Here is a 20303-nt window from a genome sequence, read left to right as displayed (position 1 = left end):
TTTATGCTAGAACTGCTTTTATTATAAAAACAAATACCATCAACATTTTCACTTATCTTCTCATTTTAACCTTCTTACTTCTTCTCATGCCACGTGTACTCTATTAGCACTCAAAACTAAAATTTTAATATATTAAAATCTCACTATTGTTCTTTTTTTTTTTTTTTTTTTTTTTTTGTCAAACACTATTGTTCCTTTGTTAGTATAATTAAGATTTTTAGTTTTTCAACCAATAAGAATTAACTTTTTAATTTTGCATGCTAGTATAATTCACATGGCATGAGAAAAAGTGAGAAGATTAAAATAAAAAGTAAAAATGTTGCTAGCATTCCCCTATAAAAAAACATGTTAAAATTTTATCAAGATTCAGGTGCTTCTTGTAAAAATAATTGAAGACCTTTCTTGAATAAGCATATGACATGTTCTTCTATGAAGCACTTTTAGTTGTCACTAAACCATTTTAGCAATCTGAAAACATTCATAAACTGTTTGGCGACATGGCAATTTTTCTCGTACCAATTGTTTATTTTGTCAAGAAAATATCAGGTCAATTACTGAAAAAATAATACTCAACATATTCCGTTTTTTATTACCAATGACTATACGGTTTTGTGATATCCAATTGTTACTTTGTTAAGGTGATGTTCTTATCATACTCATGACGGTAATCAAAACAGAATGATTAGAGTTGTAAATTACGTCACTTGGTTGAGGTATTGTTCAAAAAAATTCTACCCGTTAATTAGGGTAATTACAAAAGATAAAGACAAATCAAATCATATCGTACATACATTTCGTGTACATTGTTATCAACTTATCACTTGGTGGCAGAAACATCCAAAAAAGAAAGAACAGTCCTGAAACAAGAATTCTTGATGAGAATTATACACCTCCCAACTTTAAAATGTGAAAGCAAGAAACTGGACATCCACGAACACCAGATCTGTTTCCACTGAAGATTCAGAGGTCGTCATCCTGATGTCATGAAGCAACATCTCTGCAGGGCCAACAAAGTCTCTCTCTCTTTAGACCTGGTATTAGTTTCCAACCCCACGTTAGAAGCATGCGAATCATACTATTATATTCTCTCAATAATATATGGGAATCTTCAGAACATTCTATTAATGTTTGACAAATGAATAAAGTTCCAATCTTTATTATTATTATTTTTTCATTATATATGTTTTTTTGTTATTTAGATACAAACCCAGTTGGCCAAGTTTTTGGTTTTAGTTGTTCTTGTATCGGGAAGTGAATTTGGTGCAACGAAAATGTCACTGTGGCGGCAACGGGTTTTCTCCAAAAGGGTTTCTGGGTTTTGGGCCAGTTCTTTGGATTAAGTTAACGGCTGTCGAGTTAGTTGTCTTTTCATCTGGAATCAACATTCTCAGGTTTTTTTTTTTTTTTTCCCTTGATTAACTGTTTTTTTTTATTTTTTACTTTGTTTAATTGCCCTTTACTGTTGAATTGAATGTACTAATATATGCATCGTGTTGTAAACCCCACAAATCAAATTTCTCTTTTTTGAGAGCTCTTGCTTTTCCCTCAAAGTAAGCACTTTCCTCAAAAGCTGCTTTTTTACTTCAATTTTTGTCTCTGTTAGCGGCTTTCATTAGCTTTTCCACTTATTAATTAGCTTTTGTGTTCAGATTGGATCTACTTGTTAATGATAATTTCTCTTCTTAAACCCTGTTTTGTCCACTTCTTCTGGAGCTTATGCTGTTGTGCTTAAATCTGCAGATTCTTTGAGCACCTATGTTTCTTCATGTTATTGGATGAATTTTTTAGTGTCTTGCTTATTTTTCGATGTTTTTCGATTTTGTAGTGTTAGAGTATGAACTGCAGTTGATTATATCACTTTCTGGGAGGTCGGTTTGCTTCCTTGGCAAAGAAAGGTGAAAATTTTAGGGTTCATGGTTGAACAGTTAGCCATGAGTATAGTTTGGCTGCTGGTGTTGATGATTTTCTGTAGTGGGTTTGCCTCAAATGGTGCCAGCAATGTCTCCACTAGACCAGATGTTGTGAATCTTGGGGCGATTTTCTCTTTCGATACCTTTATTGGCAAAGTTGCCAAAGTGGCAATAGAAGCCGCAGTCGAAGATGTGAATTCTGATCCATCTGTTCTTGGTGGAACCAAGATGAGAGTTACAATGAAGGACTCAAATTACAGTGGACTTCTGGGCCTTATAGAAGGTACTTCTTGCGAATTTGCTCAAAAGTTTTAAAATCCTCTCTTACATTGTAATATACAGGTAGTAGGATCACTGATTCATTGATAAGTAAACAAACTAAGGTTCTTTATTCTATGATTATCTGCAGCCTTACGGTTCATGGAGGAAGACACAATGGCGATAATTGGACCGCTGAATGCTGTCACGGCTCATATATTATCTAATATTGCAAATGAGCTCCTAGTTCCTCTAGTATCATTTTCGGTAACAGACCCCACGCTGTCAGCACTTCAGTTTCCTTTCTTTGTTAGAACTGCCCAAAACGATCTTTATCAAATGGCTGCGATAGCAGATATGGTTGATTACTACGAATGGAGGGAGGTAATTGCACTCTATGTTGACGATGACCATGGGAGAAATGGGATTACTGCATTATCAAATAAGCTTGCTGAGAAACGATGCAGGATATCATACAAGGCGCCATTGGTCCTTAATTCTAACCGGGATAGCATCACTGATGTACTGGTTAATGTGGCTTTAACAGAGTCTCGGATTATTGTTGTTCACGCTTATGACAGTTGGGGTTCTCTGGTGTTCGAAGTGGCCAAGTATCTTGGCATGATGGGAACTGGATATGTCTGGATAGCCACCAGTTGGCTTTCTAATTTAATAGATACCAACTCTCCCCTCCCTTCAGATACGATGGATGCTATGCAGGGAGTTCTAACATTGCGCATGTACACACCAGAGACAGAACTGAAGCGAAAATTTGTTTCAAGGTGGAGCAACTTGACTAGTGGACATAAAGGCCCAATTGGGTTGAATGCTTACGGTCTTTATGCCTACGATACTGTGTGGTTGCTTGCTCATGCAATTAATGCCTTTTTTGATCAAGGGGGAAACCTTTCATTCTCAAATGATTCAAGGTTGACTCAGCTTCGCGGAGGGGATCTAAATCTTGATGCTCTGAGCATCTTTAATGGAGGCAATCTGTTGTTGAAAAACATTCTGCAGGTTAATATGACTGGTGTATCTGGCCCGATAATGTTTACTCCACAAAAGGACCTCATTCATCCTGCATTCGAGATCATAAATGTGATTGGAACGGGGATTAGGAAGGTTGGTTATTGGTCCAATTTTTCGGGATTATCAGTTGCGCCTCCAGAAACACTTTACACAAAGGCACCAAATCATTCTGATTCAAGCGATAAAGTGTACAGTGTGGTTTGGCCTGGACAAGCAACGCAGAAGCCTCGTGGTTGGGTGTTTCCAAACAACGGAAGGCACTTGAGGTTTGGAGTCTCAAGACGTGTTAGTTTTCGTGAATTCGTTTCATACTCAGATGGCAATGACTTGTTCACTGGGTACTGCATAGATGTTTTTACTGCTGCAGTGAACTTGTTGCCCTATGCTGTCCCATACAAACTAATTCCTTTCGGTGATGGCCATAAGAATCCAAGTGTCACTGACCTTGTGCACAAAATCCAAACGGGTGTGAGTATCATTGTATGCAGAACATTTCCTAAAACCTCAGAAGGTAAATGTTTTTTCTGATTTTCTCGTATCTTGTCTCATATAGGAATTCGATGGAGCAATAAGTGACATTGCAATCACCACCAACCGAACAAGGATGGCGGATTTTACGCAGCCATATATCGAATCTGGGCTAGTAGTAGTTGCACCTGTTAAGCCAATATTGAATTCAAATCCTTGGGCTTTCCTGAGGCCATTCAGTCCAATGATGTGGGGTGTCACGGCCGCCTTCTTTCTCATGGTTGGAACAGTTGTTTGGATTTTAGAGCATAGGCAGAATGATGAATTTCGGGGGCCTCCTAAAAGACAATTCGTCACTATTCTGTGGTAAGTAATTAAGAACTATATCATGTCGTCTAATCCTGGTGTCATTTTCTCATCGTATCTCCTTGTAGAGTTACTCGTGTTACGAATTTTATCTTCTTGATGTAATCCCAAAATCACTCACAATCCTTGCTTCCTTTCTGCAGGTTTAGCTTTTCGACTTGGTTCTTTGCACATAGTAAGTAAATTTGAACTAATTCGGTACATCTCTGAGCAGCCATGGATAAATTGCAGCTTCAGCAATGCTAATCTACTCTTTTTTTTAATTTTTTTGATTGGGATCTTGTGCAGGAGAAAATACAGTTAGCACCCTTGGTCGCTTAGTTCTAATTATATGGCTGTTTGTTGTTCTTATAATCAACTCAAGCTACACTGCAAGTTTGACCTCAATCCTTACAGTGCAAAAGCTTTCTTCCTCTATCAAAGGCCTTGACGATTTGCTTTCAAGCAACGATCCCATTGGCTACCAGCAGGGTTCATTTGCCCGGAATTATCTAATTGATGAACTCAACGTTGACGAGTCCAGACTCGTTCCTCTTATCACGCCAGATGACTATGCCAAAGCCTTGAAAGATGGTCCCCATAGAGGTGGTGTCACTGCAGTGATTGACGAGCGTGCATTCATTGAGCTATTCCTCTCAAGCAGATGTGAATTCAGTGTTGTGGGTCAAGAGTTCACCAAAACCAGTTGGGGATTTGTGAGTTTCTCTTTTAGATAGTCTGACATGTTGCGTTATCAAATTGTCAATCTATAGACATATTCAAACAAGTATTCGTTGATACAGTTTACACGGTCTGACAAGAATGCGTTGTTCATTTCAAATCAGGCTTTTCCAAGGGACTCGCCTTTAGCGGTGGACCTGTCTACTGCACTTCTGAAGCTGTCGGAGAACGGGGATCTACAAAGGATCTATGATAAATGGCTTATGAGAACTCCTTGTGCCTCAAATGGTGGAAAGCTGCAAGTCGACAGGCTTCAACTCAAAAGCTTCGGGGGCCTCTTTATTATTTGTGGTGCAGCTTGCTTCCTTGCACTCGCTATATATTTCTGTATTATGCTGCGCCAGTTCAGCAAGCACTACACCGAGGAACTGATCTCTACTGGTAGCTCCACGTCCGCGCGTGTTCAAACATTTCTCACATTTGTTGATGAGAAGGAAGAGGAAGTGAAAACCCGGTCGAAAAGAAGACGAATGGAGAGGTTATCAAATAGAAGCGCGGAAGATGAAGCGATGTCTAACTCGAAAAGAAGACACCTTGATCAATCATCTTCAAGTCGGAGTTTAGATAATGGTAATCCTGCCTGATCAGAACCATTTAACTCCAAGTAGGACTTCATGAGGGCTCGTCTGATACGAATGAGTTCTTAATACAAGCAATATTTGGGAGTGGAAATCGAGCTTAGGAGCTCACGTGCATGAGATGAATGCTCTTAACTATCTAAACTACAATCCCGCTGCGATACTTAGAAGCATGTGTGTATAACTCATGTCATTATATATCTTTCATGCTGCATTACTCTTATGGGAATGCTTGGGCAAAGCTCTTTGGCAAAGTTAAAAGTATACAAATATATGCAGAATGACATGAAATCTACCTTGCTCTTATTTTATACGTACATGAAATTATCCGACGCTAATCACAATTTGAAATGCGAGCATAAATTTTTTCCTCCCATTTTTAATGAGTCATGTACGTATGCTAGACTGTAATCGACATAAATATAAGAATTCCTCCTTGGGAGAGAAGCGAAACAAAGTCAAATCTAATTTCATATGTGGTTTAACAAGTGAAACTCCGACCCAAAAAGTTTGGTGATGGACCACAAAGTTAAGTTTTACTGATATATGTTTTATAATATAAATCAACGACATGAGTAATATGCGATAAAGCATGTAAAAATTATTAACATATAAACCACGTGGCCGTGTGAAGGTACACCGAAAATTTTCTGAGAGTTTGGGGGAAGGGGAAACAGCAGCTGGGATGAGACGTGTTTCTAAACTTTATTCATTCAGTCGGAAGCTATCCTTAAATTATTTAAGGAGAATGATATACATAATTATATATGTAATATTATTATTATTTACAGCTGCATTTACACGTAGACAAATAGTAAATATGGAACACTAATACATTATCAAAAGCGTCAATCTGCATTGCTTTTGAAATACTTGCCAAAGCATTCTTCTTCTCTACAGTTTTGGCACACAACTTTGTATACTTCAATCAGAAGTCTCGGGAACCGACTCGCAAAGTAGAAATCGAATCCTTCTGGAACTGGTCCGACGAGTTCCTGATACAGTGGCCGGAAAAGAAGAGAGTAAACATCACCGGTTCGTGCACGTAGAAAGCTTAAGCAGGAAAGGAAAAGGAAAAGGATAAAAAGGAAAAACCTGAATTTGGTTTGGAAGCTCTCTGTAGTGATTCGATTTGTTTCGAATGACTCGCAATAGGTCTCGAACGCTGTCAAATTTGTAACGCCTGTAATGGCCGATGTTAGTGAGAAATGCAGGCTCCATCTTTTCATCCCACTTCCCACCCAAAGCTATGGGTGCAATACTTTCTAGCGCTCTCAAAACACCAGAGTTAGCCTCTCTATCTTCCAATTCTACCCTGTCACTGGAGTCGCGAAGAAACGAGAGTCTTGTCTCGGAGTTCCAAAAAAGAGGATGGAGCAGCACTTCCGATGCCTTTGGCCTGGAAACAAACCAAGAATGTTTTAGTAAACAAACATTTCAACATGTCCTTGATTAAATATGGCTAAAAAAAATCCTTCCAGTGGTGCTATATACTTCTTCCTAGAAATTCGTTACGAGAAACTAATAGTCTTACCTTCTCTCTGGGTCGGGGTTTAATAAACGAGATATAAGATCTACAGCTTCAGGAATATGCTCTACCAAGAAGAGATCCATTTGGTTCTTTACAATATTTATATCACGTTCAAGCTGATCACCGAATGGATGTCTACCACCTGTGATGCAATAAAATAGGAGACAACCTAAACTAAACATATCCACCGCACGTGTTTGCCGCCCGTGGAGAAGCTGTTCAGGCGCTTGCCAACCCGAACTGCCACAACCTGCAATCAAGTAATTAACATTTAAGATTTGTAATTCAGATTTTGAAGATGAACTTGTACTAGAATTGATGAGAATATCATAGGTAGGGTGTTTAAAGTTTGAAGTAGACAGGGAAAGAGTACTTTCCAGTGGCAAGATGACCCAAAGAAGACATGTCCCCGATAAGGCGCTTGCTAATACCCATGTCGGAAAGCTTTGCACATAAGGTTCTTTCCTTAATCAACAAAACATTTTGAGGCTTTAAGTCACGATGAATGATCCCCATTTCATGCAAATGCACAAGACCAGAAACCACATCCCTGTGTCACAGACAAACGTAAAAGGTCAATAAGATGCTAAACCAATCTAATAACACATCAATTGACGTAACAGTAACCACCTAGTACCAAGAGATTGGTTATTATCCCTTGGTAAAGATTGTACCCAATAATGGAATTTTTAACCAACCTCGTTAATTTCAATAGTAGAAATGACGGAAAGCCATCTACTTTCCACAAATTAACATCTGACATAATATTCTTCAATGACTTCAAGCGAACTTCGTTTTCAATCAGAACTCGTTTTGCATCTTCTTCTCCAGCTACTGGATTTTGAGAGGAATTTGGGCAAATTTGTATCAAATCATCCAAGTTGCATATACATCGCTCCAGAGAGATATAGACGAAATCTTTATCATAGTCCACTCCATACCATCTTACTATGTTTGGGTGTCGGTCAGATGCAATAAGATTCTGAATCTCTTTAAAAGCCATGTCATGATGGGCTAATACAAGGCGTTTTACAGCAACAGGTCGACCTTCATAAACTCCCTCTAGGACAATGGTACCATTACTTCCCTTAGAAATTTCTGTACTTGAAATCACTAGTTTACCAATCCTGCGACCATTAGTACCACCATCAAAGAGTTTGTTAAGAAATGGCAATATCTTGTTATCACCTTCGGTGTTTGTTAAAGCTTCCTCATCTTGAGATAATACACTTTCCTCTTTTCTTTCAACAATTCCATTTTTTCCCAATTTCCGATTCCTCTTCCTCTTGGAAGGTGAAGCTTTCGGATCAGGCTTTTGACCATTAACCAGAAAAACAAAGTGGTAAACAACAAAGCCCATGAGGATTACAAACAAAAACGCAAGAGCAAATGCTTTTGACCAATGAAGAAACATATTGTGAACCTCAGGCTCTGAAGGAACAACCAGATCTTTTTTGTTCAAAGGAACAACCAGATCTGAAGCAGACTTTTTGACCACAGTGTCTGCCTGTTGATGCTCTAATGATCCATGATCTCGCTCGCGCTTAACAAGTGCTTTTGACTGACAGTCAAATGGTAATGCAATCTGACTGCCAGTTTTAGAACCACGAATCAGATTCTCAATATCTTTGCAAGGGATAGCAGCCCTAATTTCAGCAATTGTCATATTCCAAGATACTTCCTCTGAATACGGATGGTAAGACACCAAGTAATAATCTATTCTGAAGAATACTATTCGCGGCTCACCAGCATTTCCGTTTATCAAACTGGGCTTGACAAACTTCTTTCGATCTCTAACATTATCTTCGGATAGAGTGTATGAGCGGTATACCTTTCCGGTATAAAGACCAACCTCAAAGAAGGTGACCTTCTTATGTCCAAGTGTAACTGATCCATCCTCCTCCACTTTAGGCGTTTTTTTATCCACATACTCAGCAATAGTCGATGGAATTTTCTGCAAGTACATGCAAGTCAATGATCAGTGTATAAAAAGCAGTGACAACCCATCCCCCTTTCCCAAAAAAAGGTCACAGTTTCTACAAGCAACAAATACTCAGATATAAATAAACTTCTACGCAGTATCCACATCATCATCTTCTAAGTAGCAAAAGGGGCTTTTTTGGGAATGATCATATTTAGTCTGTGTCATAAATTCATAATCCAGAAACTTTAACTTGGTAGGGAACATCTTACAGCTATGAGCCCTGAATGCAAGAAAAATGAGGAATCAAAGGCAGTGGTAATTTTGTCTCTCCAAAAACACTTATACGTAAAACAACAGAAAACCAAGATGCAATTGTCTATTTAGATATGGGAAGATAGTTAGGCACCCCATTTGTATTATCAATAAAACGAAGCTAACGGTGACATAACATAAACACCAAAAAAAGGGACTAATTACACCCACAAAACTGCAATTAGGTAACATTTATCAAAGATTCCTTGGACTTCACTGTAGGCCTCGTGAATCTTAAATTGCATTACCAAAGTCACCGACTTTGCCAGTTCATTCTTAAAACAAACTGAGACGCAACACTCCTAAAGACAAATCTCACAACTATACAATCACCGCATCCAAATGATAATATCAATTAATTCAGAGTAACACCGATATAATCATAAACGAAGTATGCAATAATAAACAAAACATAGTGGCATTTCGATGACATACCCGTCGACCAAAATGATCGCTGTGCTCGTACAAGTCCCAGTCATCACCACAATATATGAAGTACCCACTGCCGCTTTGAGCCTGATAGGAACTGTAAATTGGCGGCCCCGAATCAAACGCCCATCTAATTCCCATCGAATTTCTATCCACTAATTGTATTGTTCCATCCAGTAGAGCAACTAATGCAGTTCTAGGTTCATCCTCCCTATCCACATTAACCCAGAGAAATTCAAACTTTCAAATCGAAATTCAAAATCAACATTGACCCAGAAAAATTCGGACTTCAAATCGAATTCAGAATTAATATCGACCAAACACAATAATCGATTAATCGAATTCGAAATTAATATGAAATAATTAAAAAAAAAAAACCAAAGGAAATTAAACAATTGAAAGGAAGGAACTGAGTCAACTGACGTATGGGAGTGAAGTCTTCGGCTTGGAGAGCGAGAGACGACTTCGAGCTCCTTCTGCTGCGACCCCAACGGCTGCAATGCCCTGCTCTCCCCGTTCTCCCAGTTCAAAACGTCGCCGTCTCTAGTCTGGTAAAAGACCGGAAGCTCCAACTGGCTGCTGCTGACCGAGTTCAAAACGGCGCCGTCATAGCTCCGAGGCGGACCGACAATCTGGAAGTCGGTAAGATCCGAAAAGTCGGCGTTTCGGGTGAGAAAACCGGCGATCAGTGCTACGAGTAGGATAAATATCGGAATTGAATTGCGGCGATCCATCGGCGGAGATTGGATGGAGAAGAACATGACGCGTATCGATGATTTAGCTGAGGGGTTTTTGGATTTTGGGGAGAAGACAGCGTCGGAGATTCGAAACGTCGGCGGACCATCCACTCTTAGGATCTCCGACTCCGTACGGCTGCGTTGCCTGTCGGGATGTATTTCTCGTGACTGATTTTCTCCGCATTTTCGTATTTAATTTTGGTTTTGGAAAAATTAAATAAGAAAATCAATTGAAATTCTTTGACTTTGATTGGGACAAACAAGGGGTTTAATAACAGTTGAGGCGTTAAAATTGTTTTTTTTTTCAAGGTTAAAAATTGTTTGGGAGTCGGTAATTTTCTTTTTTACTTTCTACTAAATTATTTAGACGATTTAAGACAATATACATTCTCATTTGTTTAACATTCGTATTTCTTAATAGTGTTTATATATGCATGCAAATTAAATATTAAAATGTGAAAATGTCAATATTACGAACTTGCTATTGATTATGATATGAGTAATTGCAAGTTTTTATTTATTTATATATTATAACTTGGTTACAAGAAACATAATATTGTTATAAGAAATGAAGATATGAAATTTGACTATAATACTTATATGTATTTAATACAATTACTAGCCTATTTCATTTGAAGATTTATCATTTTAGTAAATTAGAAGAAAAAAAAAATCATATTAGTTCTAAATTTCTTTCAAAAACTACTTAAAAGCTAAATTGAGAGAACAATTTTATAAATAGTTCAGTGTGTGGCGTAATCTAATGACTTAATTAAATGTCTTAGAGAGTCCAAGACTGTATTGTGGTGATGAGCATTTTCAAGGTCATTCGATGGAAAATTTTTGAGGTGCGAGCGAGATATACATAAAAAAAGAAGGACATTAACAAAAGATGAGTATATAAAAAATCAAAAGACTTGGGAAATAGCTGAAGTAATCAAATATTAAGATTTTATCTTCATCCCACTACTTTTCTAAATTAAATTTTCAACCGTCCTCCTCCTAGAATATTGCTTGTACTTGAAAAAAAATAAAAAAATCGCAAACTTCAAATGATAAATCTGTCATCATCTAATCAATACATGATCGCTACGTGGTCAATTGCATTCGTTCAACAATTAAGAAGTAAATAAGTTTTCAATCATTTTGGCTAACTTGTTGAATTTTTAAAACATACATCAGTTTGCTTGAAAAAAATGTAGAGAGTGAACTTGTCCGTGGCCCTACACAGTAACGGTCGAACCGGAGACTGTGAAATAAACCGCTTGAAGCCACCGCTCGTCTATCTCCTCACGCTGCAGTCCCCGCGCTCCCAAACCAAACTTTACAGTCTGTGTCCGCCTTCCAGTTCACTCCACCGCCTCCTTCCTCCTAATAAAAACGACACCGTCGCACGTCTCAGGGAGGCCGAGACATGTTGCAGAACAAGTCATTTGTCAAGAGAACCAGAGGCGGCAAAATCACCAAGGTCCCAAAAGACCCAAACTTTTCCTCTTTGCGCTGCTGTTTTTCCAATTGAGGGTTTAAGCTAAATAGGGTTTTCGATTTCGTTGTGCTTCGATTTTCAGGTCGTCAGAGAACACTATCTCCGGCATGATATATACTGCGGAGCTACGGTATGCAAAGTTTGCGAAACGTCCGGAGCTCGATTGAGCCCTACCGCTTCCACCATTCTCATCTTTGATACCAATGTCGTCCTTCATCAGGTTACAGTTCGTGTCAAGTTCCCTTTGTTTTTAATTTTTTAATTTTTTTTCGAATTGCGAATGAATGAACGAATGATTTGAGCTGTGTTGGTGGTGTTTACAGATTGATTTGATTGAGAATCCGGCGATTGACGATGTGGTTGTGCTTTCGATTGTGCTGGAAGAGGTTAAAAACAGGAACTTGTCTGTTTACAATAGAGTTAGAGCTCTTTGCAGCAATTCTCTGAGGAAATTTTTCGTCTTTTCGAATGAACATCACAAGTAGGTTATGAAAATTCTACTTATTTATGTTAAAATGTGGGAATGTGCTCATTATAGATAGGTTGCTTTTGATATTGTCGATTTTAGGTGCGTATTTTGATTTTTATTGATTGCTGCTATATTCAGGGATACATATGTTACGGACATGAGCGGAGAAAGTAAAAATGATCGAAATGATAGAGGTTTGCGCTTGTTTTGATTATGCAATGTAATTCTTCATGATATGCTTGGTGTTTTGTACTTGTTCTTTTTTTGTGTCTATGTTACTTGCCAACACTGTCCAATACTAGTGTCCACCTGATGGTGATGGATTTTGGTTTGTTGTGTGGTATGTATCTGTTAATCTCCTACTCTTTTCTCACTTAAGAAATTGTTGTTCAGCAATTCGGGTGGCCGCTCAGTGGTATCAAAGTCATCTTGCTGGCTCAGCTAAGGTTTTACTTATAACCAATGATAAGGAGAATAAGAGGAAGGCTATTGAAGAGGGAATTTCTGCAGAGACAGGTCTGTATATGTTTGCTATCCAAGTCTTTTTTTTTACAGCATTTCTTATGTTTCGGACTTGCCCTACAAGTTTAATATCCACATAATTGATTGTTTTCAGTTTTCATCATTTTGACAGAAATTTAACGGAATCACTCACTTGGAAATTATTTTCTTGTCCTCAGTTGAATCGTTTGTGAGGTCATTGAGTCGGCCAGATTTGCTTGATCTGCTCGTGCAGCCTGCATCAGAAGATGTAAAGATGGAGGACGTTGAAGATTTGAGACCATCGAAAAGGAAAGTCGTCTACTCAGAGGTATTGCGACTGACTCTGCATTCATGCGTTTAGATGTTGTTATCAGTTTTATGAATCAAATTTGGTTCTTACCAGTTTCTTTTTCTCTTTAATTTTTCAGCATAAGCCCATGTCTGAAATTACTTCCGGTTTGCATCGTGGCATATACCATCAAGGAAAACTTCGAGTTAATCGTTACAACCCATTTGAAGCATATGTTGGAAGTGAGAGCATTGGTGATGAAATTATAATCTATGGACGTACAAACATGAATAGGGCTTTTGATGGTGATATAGTGGCAGTTGAGCTTCTGCCTCAAGATCAATGGCAGGAAAAATCTATAGCACTAGCAGATGAAGGTATGGTAATAAATATGAACGCTACATATGCATATAAATGTAATTTGATGAAGGTCGGGCTTGGTCGGAAACTATAAGTTTGAGTTCATGTTTTAAGGTAGATTTTAGGTCTTAGTTATAAATTAGTTTGTAGTTACATTTTTTCGGGTAGAAGGCTGAAAACATCTCTCTATTTCTCTCTCCCTCTCTCTCTCTCTCTCTCTCTCTCTCTCTCTCTCTCTCTCTACTCAGGCATTCTTTTATTCTCATTTAATTCTCTTAATCGGTATATTTTGTACTAACTTGCAGAGAATGAGGAAGAAGAAGATGTTCATCTGGTTCCAGGCAGTGCTGATGACGCTCCTAGGACTACAGCTCCACATGGTTCTGCTGGCGTAACAGAATCTGTCCCAAATCGACCATCTGGCCGTGTCGTTGGTATTATAAAGCGAAATTGGCATTCGTAAGTCGACTTCACTGGTTTCATGAACCATTTTTGTCTCACTGACAGAAGTGGTCTCTGATTTTGTTATTATTTGGCTGAAATATGTTTCTTCATTTAAGTAGGTAGCAAAAATGTGTGATCTTTTAGGATGTCTGTGAATATGCCAGTGATTGTTGTGCTCTATTAACATCCCACTCTAACCAGGATGTTTGTAGATTCTCATACACTTCAATTTGCACTTGCAAATGATGGTTTTTGTGAAGACATTTTCTGGTTATTGGTTCTGTTATCTGATAGAAATTGATATTCATGCAGTTATTGTGGATCTTTGGAGCCCATGGCTAAGCCTGCAGGTGGTGGTGGTATTGCCCATGCTTTATTTGTCTCAAAAGATCGTAGGATTCCGAAGATTCGAATTCAAACTCGACAGCTTGAGAATCTGCTGGACAAGAGAATTACTGTGGCAGTTGATTCATGGGACCCTTTATCTCGATATCCTTCTGGCCATTATGTACGAACCATAGGAGTAATAGGTGATAAAGATACTGAAACTGAGGTAGGTTGGAAGGGTTTAAATTGTTTGCATTTATTTGGTTGAACATCTATCTTTTAGTTTCCTACAGTGCATAGTTTTTCTATTTTTCTTTCCCCAAAAAAATAAAAAAGCTAAAGACATTGTATGCTATTTGAACATCCAATCAATTAAAGTTTAGATGGCAGTGACACTAATTTGTTTTTTTGGATGTTGCAGGTGGTCTTGATTGAGAATGATATAAATACAAGACCATTTTCTTCTCAAGTTCTAGCATGCCTGCCGCCGCTACCATGGTTTGTGTCTTCTGAAGATTTGGCAAATCCTATTAGACAGGATTTGCGACAATTGCGTGTCTTTAGCGTTGATCCTCCTGGTATATGACCCGTATATTAATTCTTTCTATATTTGTTGTTCTCCCTCTTTCTGCTTTCTTATTAGTTTTGCTGTTTTCTGTTGTATAATTTTTTCATTTAGTTAAATATTAAGATAGCCTACTTTAATTCTTGTTTCTGCAGGATGCAAGGATATAGATGATGCATTGCACTGTACAGCTCTTCCAAATGGAAATTACGAAGTTGGAGTCCGTATCCTTAACCTCATGACATTTATCAATAAGTATCAATAAGTGATGTTGCATGTGTAACTGAAATGTATGGTTGATCTGTGCATTGTGAATAAAGCGTGTGCATTTATCTGTGTGTCGGGATAACACAAGTCTGAAAGAAGAGATGTTCTCTGAAAGTTCAGATGAAAAAAAGTTGAGTTTTTTATTTTTTCAGAATATATTGCTAATTAGCATTAGTTCAGTCTTGTCTGCTGCTTTCTATCCTTCCTACTTCTGTTTGGTGCATTAAGTATTCTATCATTTCCAAATGTTTGTCTTTAGGAGGATGCTTCATTGTATGTGTTATACATGCCTTATTCTGTCACCTCTCTAAGGGTTCCAAGCGGATATGTTTTTTTTAAAAGTATAACATGAGTACACTACAAGTACAAGCTGTATCTTTAATGACTTTAACTAGATATTGCGGATGTAACAAATTTTGTACACTCGGGCACTCCTCTTGATGATGAGGCTTCACAAAGAGGCACATCGGTCTACCTTGTTGAACGGCGCATTGACATGCTTCCAAAACCTCTGACAGAAGGTGACTTTTTAATTTTAAAAATTTCTGTAATGAGTGTTGTATTGTATATAGAGAAATGCTAGCAACCTTCTCACTTACCTTCTCATTTCAACCTTGTCACTTCTCCTCATGCCATGTGTACTCCACTAGGACTCAAAAACTAAAATTTTAACTATATTAAACTCCCACTAATTTTCTTCCTTTGTTAATATAATTAAAATTTTAGTTTGTCAACCAAAAAGTATTTAAATTTTTAGTTTTGCGTGCTAGTTGAATGCACATGGCATGAGTAGAAGTGAGAAGGTTGAAATGAGAAGGTGAGTGAGAAGGTTACTAGCACTCCCCTCCTTTATATTGTGATTGAATTTTCTGTAATTTAAAGATATAATTCTTCTTATGCAGATATATGTTCTCTTCGAGCTGATGTGGAAAGGCTAGCCTTTTCTGTCATTTGGGTATATGATCTCTCACTAACTAGTCATGATAAGACATTTTTTCTTCTATCTGCATCCTTGCACACACACCACACATGCATCTATTATAGTTTTTAGAGATACCATTTTATATTTGACTGATACATAGGATAGGACGAACCTATGTCAGAGTATGTTCTTTCCTTTTTGAATTGGTATATAAGTGTTTACCTGAATTTCAGGAAATGACAGCTGAGGCTGAGATTATTTCTGCAAGATACACCAAAAGTGTTATTAAATCGTGTGCAGCATTATCTTACATTGAAGCTCAAGCGAGGATGGATGATAGGTACATTTTGTACTCTCGTCATTATAATCATAATAACTTTTTAAACCTTAGTAAACTTTACTAGTTACAGTAATAAGAGATTTGTACCCGGTATGTTCTTGCTACATGAACATTGTGTTCCTTCACTTAGACATGCGTCCACCTGTTACGTTTCGATCTAAATATTGCATGTACATGCGATTATGATGTATAAAAATGCCATTATTTTTCTATACTTCTCTAGGCATCATATTTTGCGATGATATGACACGTCCATGATATATAAAAGTAAGATTTGTAATTGTAAGATGGATATGATAGAAGTGAGTTGATCTAAACAATTAAAACAAAGTGAGTTGTATGGGATGAAGTCTCTGCAGAATGTGCCCGTTGGGCTGGGAATGGTCTGATAAATAAATAGCCAGAATGGCTAACTCGTAATGTGTTGGGTTGAGCTTTAGCCTCGTCCTTTGAATCCTGGATAGTGAGAAGCCTGCAAGTGTCAACTTCTGTTGCTATACCACTTAGTGAAAAGAGAGAAAAAAACTCTAGGATGAATTTTAAACTTGCACCAATGGTTTAATCTTTTCTTCAGCATGGATTTTTGTAACTTGGTCCCTTTCCTGTGTCCACTATAGAAGTTTCTTTTATCTTTGAATTTCTATAATAAAGTTTTCTTATTACTTTTATATTACTGCAGTCGGTTGATGGATCCATTAACTACAGATTTAAGAAACATGAACTCTTTAGCAAAGGTATGCACACGTGGGCTCTTCTTCGTTGGTTATAAATTCATTAGTTAAACAGTTTTAACGTGCCATCATAATTTCTTGACTTCTCTGACCTCTGAACATTACGCTTTTTCTACAGATAATGAGGGCAAGGCGTATTGAGAGAGGAGCCTTAACTCTTGCATCTGCTGAAGTCAAATTTGAAATTGACACTGAGACTCATGATCCTCTTGATATAGGTATGTTGTTTGAATGGCAAGTTTTCTTGTCCAACATATTAAATTTTGATTGATGGTAATCTGACTCTAAATGTTGAACTTTAATTCTACTTGCACTGACAATATCAGTTGTGCCGTTGCTTAATCCACTATAATAATTACCTTATTTCATGAAATTGATTACTTTGTGCTGCTTCGTGTAGGCATAATATTGATTTTATAGTTGGTGATGTATGTATCATATTATTCTTATGTTTGGTGTTTTGGGTTGGAAGTTATCAGCACCTGGGTGGGTTTCATTAAAACATGATCTGCTTATTTCTAGTAGAGTTATTTAATTCTTATGGCTCTTTGGTTATCTGTTCAGTTTTTCATTTTTTTTAAAACATTTACTCAGGAGGAGAGAAATGACTAATTCCCTATCTTGCATTCATGTATCCATCTTAGAGAAAACTTGTCTAAAATCACTGCATGAATTGTTTCTGCAGGTATGTACCAGATACGTGAAGCAAACCAAATGGTGGAGGAGTTTATGCTTGCCGCTAATGTTTCAGTTGCTGAGAAGATTCTTAAACATTTCCCTCTATGTTCACTATTGAGGTAAGTTGATGGACTTTTCTTCAACATTTTTCTTGGTCTCATGTTATTTCCTGGAACACCGTTCTGGTTGTCTTTTGCTTAAAATTAAGGCTATAAAGTGGTACAGCGATCTATTTGGGTTGGTTAAGTTGAAATGTATCAGTTTGTGGTAAATCGTAGTTCTCTTATGTATTGAAGTATCTTTTTTTTTTTTCTTAAAATATTTGTGGCTGTGGAAGGATGGTGCATAGCTGCCTTGACACTCTGTCGCCTCTCTTTTTTGGTCATTTGATTTTGTGTGTGCAGGCGCCACCCTACTCCGACCAGAGAGATGCTTGAACCGCTGTTGCGTACAGCTGCTGCTATTGGTCTCAACTTGGATGTCTCATCATCAAAAGCACTAGCTGATTCACTTGACTCTGCTGTGGTATGTGTTTGTTAACTTCGTTCGTATATGTTACTAGAATGAGACTGATGGTCCCAGACTACCAAGTTATGTAAATTTTTGCTTAATTATTTTATTCTCTCTTTAATAAAAGCAAATTTAAATCTTTTTCAGGGTGATGATCCGTACTTCAACAAGCTGATTCGTATATTGGCTACGAGATGCATGACCCAGGTAATTTAACTTGAATGGTTGAATGAAGTTGAAATTACTTTGAAGGACAACTTTCTAAATTTTTGGATTTACCCTGTAATTGCAATCTTAGGCTGTTTACTTCTGTAGTGGGGATCTCAGCCCTCCGGAATATCTTCATTATGGGCTTGCAGCGCCTCTATACACTCATTTCACCTCTCCTATTAGGAGATATGCAGGTTAGTGTCAGTTTTAGCCATGTAGTTCTTGGTGATCTTGTCGAATTATTGTTGTTTGACTCGACCACTTTCTTTCCCTGCAGATGTCATAGTACACAGGTTGCTTGCTGCATCTTTGGGGATATACAAGCTTCCAACTGTATTCCAAGACGGACCCCAACTCACAAGCATTGCTGACAGTATGAAACCACTTTCGCTGTTTGATGTAGTTCAATAAATGATCAAACCTTAGTATTACCCATGTGGCTGGATTTTTTATGTTCATAACTAATATTAGAGTAAGAATGTTTGGCTCCTTACCCCACAAGCTGATAACAAGTTGGTGTGTTTCCAAATATTTCTGTTTCTTTTTTACTAATTTCAGAGCTAACTTGCACATCAACATATATCAAATTTTCACGCTTTTAAGGAGCTAAGTATTGTTCAGCTACTTGGTTTATAATCCAAGATTGCATATGTGCTCATTCTGTATAGTTCGCTGTAATGAAATTTTTTCTTTCCTATTGCTCTTCTAAGCCAAGATTAAATCATTTATATTCATATCTTTTATGCACTAAGCAATTTATATATAACTTTTTTTCGATTTGTACATATTGAGCTCTAAGAGTGTTGCTTCACTTATTTTTGCTACAGATTTAAATTATCGGCATAGGAATGCCCAGATGGCAAGTAGGGCCTCAGTGGAGCTCCATACTCTCATTTTTTTCAAAAAACGGTATGATCTGTTGTCTGTCTGCCTCTGTCTTGCTCCTCCTTCCCCTCTCCCTGTCTCTCTTTGATAATGTTGCATTTCTTTCATGTAGGCCAACGGACACAGAGGCAAGAATAGTCAGAATAAGATCCAATGGATTTTTCGTATTTGTGCCCAAGTACGTTTTCTAACCTCATAAGTAATTCAATTAATTTTTATGAGTGTTGGGCATAGGCGTGCAAGTATTTTGAGGGTGTTTTCAACAGAACTTGCTGTCTCCTGTTCTTGTGCTTGATGAAAAATTGGTTGACCTTTTATCTTCCGGATGCTTGACTCAAATATTCTGGAATGGACCTAGGAGTTAAGTTATGGAGATGGTTTATATTAGTAAACTCTTTCTTTTTCAACCCTTTTCAGGTACGGCATAGAAGGGCCGGTGTACTTGACACCAAGGGGTGAGAAGGGAGGCGGAGAATGGTATGTGGACGAGCAACAACAGAAGATTAGAAAAATGGACGGTAGCATTTCATACAGCGTTCTGCAGACAGTGTTTATTCATATGGAGATTGTGGAACCCCAGCCCAACAGGCCAAAACTCCAACTATCGCTAGTGTAGACCAGCAACTTTGCCTCTCCCCAGTACCCTCCTCTAAGTTGAGAAAAGTGTCTGGAACGGTGGCGTGAGCCAGGAGCTTGGTCCTAACCATCTTGGGCGGCTAAGATATGTCATAGGACACACAGAAATATTGTATAGCTTCATTTAGTATAGTTTGTGTAGTGCTTGAACTTACGGTGTGAGAGTTTTGGTGTTTGAGTGTCGAGCAGAGAGATTACAAGCAGTCTGCAGGTTAAAGACGGCATGCCCCGTGAAACAGTGGTGTGTTTTATGCACAAAATTGTCATTCAAGAGGTTTAATCACAATTGGAAAAAGCAAGGAGGAATATAAATTCATGGGAGGAATTAGGGATGTTTGAAAAGCGTAGTGATTTTTGCACGCTCCTTTTCTCCTCTTGCTCGGAAGAGTGCAGTTGGAGAAATTAGAAGTGTGGAAATCACACTATGCTTTTAAAAATT

The 20303-nt window shown here is 37.8% G+C and overlaps 3 protein-coding genes across 5 annotated transcripts; 2 read left to right on the top strand and 1 right to left on the bottom strand.

The window, feature by feature from the left end:
- The first annotated feature begins 839 nt into the window (after window positions 1-839).
- LOC137748312 (glutamate receptor 3.6-like) lies at window positions 840-5667 on the top strand. 3 transcript variants are annotated; one of them, XM_068488450.1, is made up of 8 exons: window positions 840-1034; window positions 1200-1391; window positions 1826-2193; window positions 2320-3665; window positions 3751-4031; window positions 4175-4206; window positions 4320-4726; window positions 4856-5667. In XM_068488450.1, exons 3-8 carry the CDS (start codon window positions 1914-1916, stop codon window positions 5333-5335), a joined length of 2826 nt encoding a protein of 941 aa, XP_068344551.1. In that variant the 5' UTR covers window positions 840-1034; window positions 1200-1391; window positions 1826-1913; the 3' UTR covers window positions 5336-5667. The 3 variants fall into 3 exon arrangements, with proteins under 3 accessions (XP_068344551.1, XP_068344553.1, XP_068344552.1); XM_068488452.1 differs by lacking the exon at window positions 1200-1391; XM_068488451.1 differs by lacking the exons at window positions 840-1034; window positions 1200-1391 and adding an exon at window positions 1520-1550.
- A 377-nt stretch (window positions 5668-6044) lies between these two features.
- LOC137747134 (serine/threonine-protein kinase/endoribonuclease IRE1a) lies at window positions 6045-10472 on the bottom strand. The gene is made up of 7 exons (XM_068487158.1): window positions 9949-10472; window positions 9532-9736; window positions 7559-8814; window positions 7239-7410; window positions 6864-7111; window positions 6425-6728; window positions 6045-6324 (listed from the first exon to the last, which is right to left on the bottom strand). Exons 1-7 carry the CDS (start codon window positions 10284-10286, stop codon window positions 6178-6180), a joined length of 2670 nt encoding a protein of 889 aa, XP_068343259.1. The 5' UTR covers window positions 10287-10472; the 3' UTR covers window positions 6045-6177.
- A 947-nt stretch (window positions 10473-11419) lies between these two features.
- LOC137748313 (exosome complex exonuclease RRP44 homolog A-like) lies at window positions 11420-20176 on the top strand. The gene is made up of 24 exons (XM_068488453.1): window positions 11420-11730; window positions 11831-11968; window positions 12072-12229; window positions 12356-12411; window positions 12611-12733; window positions 12898-13028; window positions 13129-13366; window positions 13655-13808; window positions 14106-14346; window positions 14542-14698; window positions 14841-14909; window positions 15348-15473; window positions 15855-15907; window positions 16108-16214; window positions 16894-16948; window positions 17064-17163; window positions 17631-17742; window positions 18028-18148; window positions 18281-18340; window positions 18432-18537; window positions 18621-18716; window positions 19171-19252; window positions 19341-19406; window positions 19646-20176. Exons 1-24 carry the CDS (start codon window positions 11677-11679, stop codon window positions 19842-19844), a joined length of 2802 nt encoding a protein of 933 aa, XP_068344554.1. The 5' UTR covers window positions 11420-11676; the 3' UTR covers window positions 19845-20176.
- The last annotated feature ends 127 nt before the right edge of the window (window positions 20177-20303 follow it).

Source organism: Pyrus communis, chromosome 10 (genome assembly GCF_963583255.1).
Source record: "Pyrus communis chromosome 10, drPyrComm1.1, whole genome shotgun sequence".
Lineage (NCBI taxonomy): Eukaryota > Viridiplantae > Streptophyta > Magnoliopsida > Rosales > Rosaceae > Pyrus > Pyrus communis.
This window is presented reverse-complemented; position numbering and strand designations above follow the sequence as displayed.

Coding starts and splice junctions, on each gene's coding strand:
- LOC137747134 (XM_068487158.1), bottom strand. CDS start 10,286: ATGTTCTTCTCCATCCAATCTCCGCCGATGGATCGCCGCAATTCAATT. Junction 8,815..9,531: donor GCGATCATTTTGGTCGACGG/GTATGTCATCGA, acceptor ATGTACTTGCAG/AAAATTCCATCGACTATTGC. Junction 7,411..7,558: donor CTACTATTGAAATTAACGAG/GTTGGTTAAAAA, acceptor TCTGTGACACAG/GGATGTGGTTTCTGGTCTTG.
- LOC137748312 (XM_068488452.1), top strand. CDS start 1,914: ATGGTTGAACAGTTAGCCATGAGTATAGTTTGGCTGCTGGTGTTGATG. Junction 4,032..4,174: donor CAATTCGTCACTATTCTGTG/GTAAGTAATTAA, acceptor TCCTTTCTGCAG/GTTTAGCTTTTCGACTTGGT. Junction 4,727..4,855: donor CCAAAACCAGTTGGGGATTT/GTGAGTTTCTCT, acceptor ATTTCAAATCAG/GCTTTTCCAAGGGACTCGCC.
- LOC137748313 (XM_068488453.1), top strand. CDS start 11,677: ATGTTGCAGAACAAGTCATTTGTCAAGAGAACCAGAGGCGGCAAAATC. Junction 11,969..12,071: donor CCAATGTCGTCCTTCATCAG/GTTACAGTTCGT, acceptor TGGTGTTTACAG/ATTGATTTGATTGAGAATCC. Junction 16,215..16,893: donor CAAGCGAGGATGGATGATAG/GTACATTTTGTA, acceptor ATATTACTGCAG/TCGGTTGATGGATCCATTAA.